The sequence below is a fragment of the Austrofundulus limnaeus genome, unplaced genomic scaffold (assembly GCF_001266775.1).
Source record: "Austrofundulus limnaeus strain Quisiro unplaced genomic scaffold, Austrofundulus_limnaeus-1.0 Scaffold239, whole genome shotgun sequence".
Classification (NCBI taxonomy): Eukaryota; Metazoa; Chordata; class Actinopteri; order Cyprinodontiformes; family Rivulidae; genus Austrofundulus; species Austrofundulus limnaeus.
This window is the reverse complement of record NW_013952641.1, coordinates 168,154-174,204: the sequence shown is the minus strand read 5'-3', so window position 1 is coordinate 174,204 and position 6,051 is coordinate 168,154. Positions and strand designations below refer to the sequence as shown.

General features: G+C 39.4%; 1 protein-coding gene across 1 annotated transcript in view; it reads right to left on the bottom strand.

Moving 5' to 3' along the window:
• Positions 1–37: 37 nt before the first annotated feature.
• opn8b (opsin 8, group member b) overlaps positions 38–6,051 on the bottom strand; it is a 14,797-nt gene continuing 8,783 nt past the window's right edge. The window contains exons 3-4 of the mRNA XM_014020068.1: positions 5,170–5,495; positions 38–1,099 (exon numbers count right to left, since the gene is read on the bottom strand). Coding sequence (XP_013875522.1) covers positions 743–1,099; positions 5,170–5,495 — 683 coding nt within the window. The 3' untranslated portion in view covers positions 38–742. The remainder of the gene's footprint in view (positions 1,100–5,169; positions 5,496–6,051) is intronic.

Sequence of the window (6,051 nt, the reverse complement as noted above, 5' to 3'; positions counted from 1 at the left end):
TTTGTGGTTGTAATGTGACAAAATATGGAAAAGTTCAAGGGGTATGAATACTTTTGCAAACCACTGTATTTTGGATTTCTGTTTCAAAAACTTTGTGCACACATTGCACTAAACACTAACAATCAGCACAGATACCGCAAAGAATTATGGCCATTTTGTGGCCCAGATGTGATTAGAGGTGGTCCGTGCATGGGCCTGCACAACACAAACCGAACCACAACTGGGCCAGTTATGGCATGCCACTTTTAAAAACAGTACCGTCATTGCCTGACCTGGCCCACATCCTGTTGACAAACCACTTGCAATCCCAGCCAGCTTGACACCAGATCTGGCCCACGCCTGTCTGCGATGATCTTTTAGGTACCAGATCCACTTGGGCCACAAGGATGTCCATCATCAAACAGGTATTAGAAACAAAACCTGAAAACTTAGTTCTTTCACAACATAAAGCTGAAATGATTGAAGTCCTTAGTGCTTCTTTAGTGCTTGTTTATAATTGCTGTTACTCCAAACGACCTTTTTCTTTAGTAGGTCTGTGTTTTTTTGTTTTTGATCCCTTGTGGCTGTGGTCTCTCAGGTTTTGCTGTGTGACACTTATGGAGTTTCTGGGCTACGATGGTGCAAAGAGGTTTGCCAACTCCAAGCTTGGCTGAACATTCATAGCATTTAAACATTGTGCCACATTTCATCCATTCTTACTATCAGAGACCTTCGTAATACCTCTCCCAGTCTTATAAGTCTGTTAATTCAAAGTCAYTCTCGGCTCTATCATCTCCTGCACAGTTTCCTGTGGTATTTCCTTACTCTTCACGTTCACACTGACCATGTATATGTTGTTCTCGTTGATGCTGCTGCTGGATTCGTGGCATTGGTTGGAGCCTAAGCACATCCACCCCAACTGCTTCACTTCCCGCTTGAAGCTCTGGCTGAAGAAGTAGTAGATCAAGGGGTTGTACACAGTGGAGCTCTTGGCGAACATGCAGGGCAGCAGACTGACTTCAGGCGAGATTTTGCTGCTGTCGTTGAAAATGGACCACAAGCTCACCAAACCGTATGGCGTCCAGCAGCCTATAAAACCTACGCTGATTAAAACAGCAATCTGAAAGGGAATGTGAAGAAAGTTGATCAAAGTCAAGCAGTAGTGCAAAAGCTATGAATGAAACATAAAAAAAGATTAATTTGGCTATAAGTCTGTGGTTTGACCTGATTTATTCAACTTCAGCAGTCCTACTCTAACAGAAAGGAATCCACACTTTCACTATCAACCAAAATAAACCTGGAAAAAAAAGGCATATTTTTAATGTTTAGTTCTTTTGCTTACATAGAGGGGTGTGACCCAACTGCCGTTCTTAATGGTGTCAACTTCCAGTTTCCGGTCCTGTCTCTAATTAGAATGTTGAAGACGCATAAACAGGAACACCAAAGCCATTCAGAAGAAGGCGAGGTGTAAAAAGGAAATTCAGAAACATTTTAGGTTTGTTAAATACTATTAATATTGTTAATATTTGTCTGATTGGATTTACCACCCTGAGATGTACCAGCGGACATTAAGGCAGAGGGAAAAATTGTTATTGTCTGCCTGCCCAAAAATACTTCTTCTGTTCCCAAACAACTGATTACAGATTCGTGCCCCCCCTGCCCATGTGAGGCTCCTCCCTACCTCTCACTCCTTTTAATCTGATCTCCTGAAGGTTAACCTGGAGTTACACAGAGTGGACAATCCAACACCAATATTCTGAACTAATGGCTGAACTGCGGGTTTCGGGTTTTTCTTTTGGGAGGCTGGGTTCTTTGGACTCATTCCCTCTAAACTCACTTACTCCTGGCTAATAAATGTGCTCTTGCTTGTTGAGGTTTTTTCATAAACACCATAGTTTGCCATATTTTGTTGATATAATATGATGTTTTGTTTTGTTTTTTTCCTCTCTTAACCTTCTGTGGTATTTAGTTTTTCTTTTTAAAGGTAGCATGACCCCTGCTGGTTGCCACATGACCTGATCACCTGTTCCCCTGTTTTTTGTCRTGTGTGTCTTTTTGAATGGATATTCTTAAATATAATTTCATTGTGTTCTGCACAATGAAAATAAAGGCATCATCAATCAATCAAATATGGTGCTCATCTGGTGACACTGAATAAAAAGAAAAATGAGCAGCCTTTGAGCAGCCTTGTCTCTTTGAGAGAGTGACAGACATGTTGGAGTCAGATTATACATATATAAATACACTATTTTAGTTTTTAACTGTTCAAAGGTACCCCAAACTCATTATTATAGCGATTTTTATTTTGATGTTTGTTTTATTTAAAAATTACACTTCAAGTTTTCCATCTAAATGGTTTATTTTTAATTGTAGCCTACTAGTATTTATCAGATGACTTTGAACTACTGTATGTATGTGTCTGGAAACTGTTTTTTTTAATTTTTTTAACTGTGATCTTAAACAAGACATAACTCTGACTCCTTCTGCAGCAAAGGCATGAGTCCATTTTGAGTGATGAGTGGTTGTGGGCAGCACTAATCTAAATATTAGTTGCACTAACCATAAAGCACTAACTCAAATATTTACAGTGGGGTGCGAAATTTTGGGCAGCCTTGTTAATTTTCCTGATTTACTGTACCTTTATAAATCATTGATTGTTTGGATAAAAAAAATCTGTTAAATATATCATMTAGGGGACAAACAGGGTAATATTTGAGAAGTGAAATGAAGTTTATATGATTTACASAAAGTGTGCAATAATTGGTTAAACAAAATTAGGCAGGTGCATAAATTTAGGCACTGTTGTCATTTTATTGATTTAAAAACCTTTAGAACTAATTATTGGAACTCAGATTTGGTTTGGTAAGTTCAGTGACCCTTGATCTCCACACACAGATGACTCCAATTATGAGAAAGGGCATTTAAGGGGACAATTGTAGGTTTTTCTCCTCTTTGCATCTCTGAAGAGTCGCAGCATGAGAGTCTCAAAACAACTTTCAAATGAGCTGAAAACAAAGATTGTTCACCGTCATGGTTTAGGGGAAGGATACAGAAAGCTATCTCAGAGATTTCAGCTTTCAGTCTCCACTGTGAGAAACATTGTGAGAAAATGGAAAACAGGCGCAGTTCAAGTCAAGGCTGGAAGTGGCAGACCAAGACAAGTTTCCAATAAACAGAAGCGAAGAATGTTGAGAACAGTCAGAGTCAACCCACAGACCAGCACCAAAGACCTACAACATCATCTTGCTGCTGATGGAGTCACTGTGCATCGTTCTACTATTCAGCCCACTTTACACAAGGAGATGCTGTATGGGAGAGTGATGCAGAGGAAGCCTTTTCTCCACCCACATCACAAACAGAGCTGCTTGAGGTTTGCTAAAGCACATTTGGACAAGCCAGTTTCAATTTGGAATAAGGTGCTGTGGACTGATGAAACTAAAACAGAGTTATTTGGGCAGAACAAGGGCCGTTATGCATGGAGGAAAAAGAACACAGCACTCCAAGAAAAACACCTGCTACCTACAGTAACATGTGGTGGTGGTTCCAGCATGCTGTGGGGCTGTGTGGCCAGTACAGGGACTGGGAATCTTRTTAAAGTTGAGGGACGCATGGATTCCAATCAATATCAGCAGAACCTGGAGACCAATGTCCAGGAATCAGTGACAAAGCTGAAGCTGTGCCGGGGCTGGATCTTTCAACAAGACAACAACCCTAAACACTGCTCAAAATCTACTGAGGCGTTCATGCAGAGGAACAATACAACGTTCTGGAATGGCCATCACAGTCCCCAGATCTGAATATTAATGAAAATCTGTGGTGTCACTTAAAGAGAGCTGAATCATCAAACCTGAATGAACTAAAGATGTTTTGTAAAGAAGGGTGATCTGAAACAATGGTTCCCAAACTTTTTATCTTCTGACCCACAAAATAACAGTAGCAGAGACCTGTGCCCCCAACTATTTTTGGATGATAAACATTTGTATCAGGTCAACTAAACAATAGTTAATATTAATAGTAACAATATTTTTATACTACATTTATCCATTTTAAATACACTGAGTACACCTTTGTAACAACCAAGGCAAAAATGTAATTAATTCTGAAAATCTTTTCAGGACCCCACCTTGATTTTTCGAGACCCCACTTATGGTCCCGACCCCAACTTTGGGAAACACTGATCTAAAATACCTTCAGCCACAATCCAGACTCTCATTACAAGCTAAAGGAAGCATTTAGAGGCTGTTATTTCTGCGAAAAGAGGATCTACTAAATATTGAGTTAAGATTTTTTTTGGTGCCCAAATTTATGCACCTGCCTAATTTTGTTTAATCAATTATTGCACATTTTCTGTAAATCATACAAACTTCATTTCACTTCTCAAATATCACTGTGTTTGTCCCCTATGTGATATATTTAACTGACTTTTTTATCCAAACAATCAATGATTTATAAAGGTAAATCAGGAAAATTAACAGGGCTGCCCAAACTTTCGCACCCCACTGTAAGTCCCCTAATTCTAAAGCACTAATATAATCCAGTTGACACATAAAACATTCTYCAGAGYCAACACGAGACAATATTTACTGTGTGCAGAATATTGTCACTTAGTGCCCTTGGTGGGCCAAATGGGAGTCACCTGCAGGCCTCATTTGGCTTGTGGACCCTGAGTTTGACACATGTGACCTTTAGATAAATGACGCATATAAACAAAATTTACGACAGCTTTCACCCTCAACTGTAAACAATAATATTGATCAATAACATTTAAAGATCTCAGTTAGTGCTTCTAAATTCAGCCCATAAATTTAGCAAGTGCTAATCCACTAATGAATTTAAAAAATAGCAAAAGCCCTAAGCTCTAATCAAGTTCCCCTATTAGTGCTTTAGTGGTTTAGGGGAACTGTGCCCACCACTGGTGATGAAGTTAAAAAAATTAGCTTTTTGTACAAACAACTCCAGTCATCACCTGTGTCTTACAGCTGCAACATAACACTAAGAAATAGTAGCATGTCATTTGTTTCTATAATAAAATACAACAGGTGTACAAATTAAAAATCAACAGCCTCTGCATGGAAATGACTGCAATAATTATCTTGTGGCCATGCATTAACTATCTCATGGCCACAAGTTATTTTGTTGTATGCATGCTCGGTATGAGGTGAAATTATGTGACAAAACCCACTAACTTACAATTAGCAGCCTTCTGTGAAGCTTAACAATATTGGAAACATGATTGCTGCTCATGGACTTCTTGTAGGTGAAGTAAAGCTTCAAAGCGATGCCAAAGTAGCAGCAGATGATGATGACACAAGGCACGAGCAGATTGACGGAGAACAAAGAGACGACGAACGAGAAGCCCTCCTGTTTCATCTGTCCCCAAGCCAGTGAGCAGGACAGGCCGAAGGGCTCCGGCCCATAGCGGCCCCAGCCCAGAATGGGGAACAGAGCCCAGATCAGAGCGTACAGCCAGATCCATATGCATAGAATCTTCACCTTCTTCCAACTGATTTTCTCCCCTGCAGAAAGAAATGGGGAAAAGTATTTTTTTGTCCTCTGCAATTAGTTGTGCAGTAAATTAGGCAATCCACAAAATAAAATGTAATCACATAAAGTCCTTGAGGGAAACTTACAGGTCCTTGCAAATTTTTTAGAGACATGGGTACCTCTTGAGGAAGTTAGTTTTATTTTGGAAAATACAAAATTAAAAGCTAGAATTCCTGGAAGGAATAAAAATCCAATAATGATTTTCTGAGAGTTTTATTAAAATCTATTCATTGGTTGTTGGGATATTTCATTAACACACACACTCACACACATGTTTGTTCTTGGGGACCTTCCATTGACTTCCATTCATTTTTTTTAGACTTTATATCCTAAACCTGACCATTTACCCTAAAATTAACCTCACAGGTACCTGACCCTAAAACTAAACTAAACTCAATTCACACCTTGGTCCTAAACCCAACCCCCAACCCACCAATGGCATTTAAACCAAATGGAGACTCGACTTTTGTCCCCAAAGGCACCAGTTGTCCCCAAAAGTTAGGATTTTTGGCTTAAAATTGCCCCCAG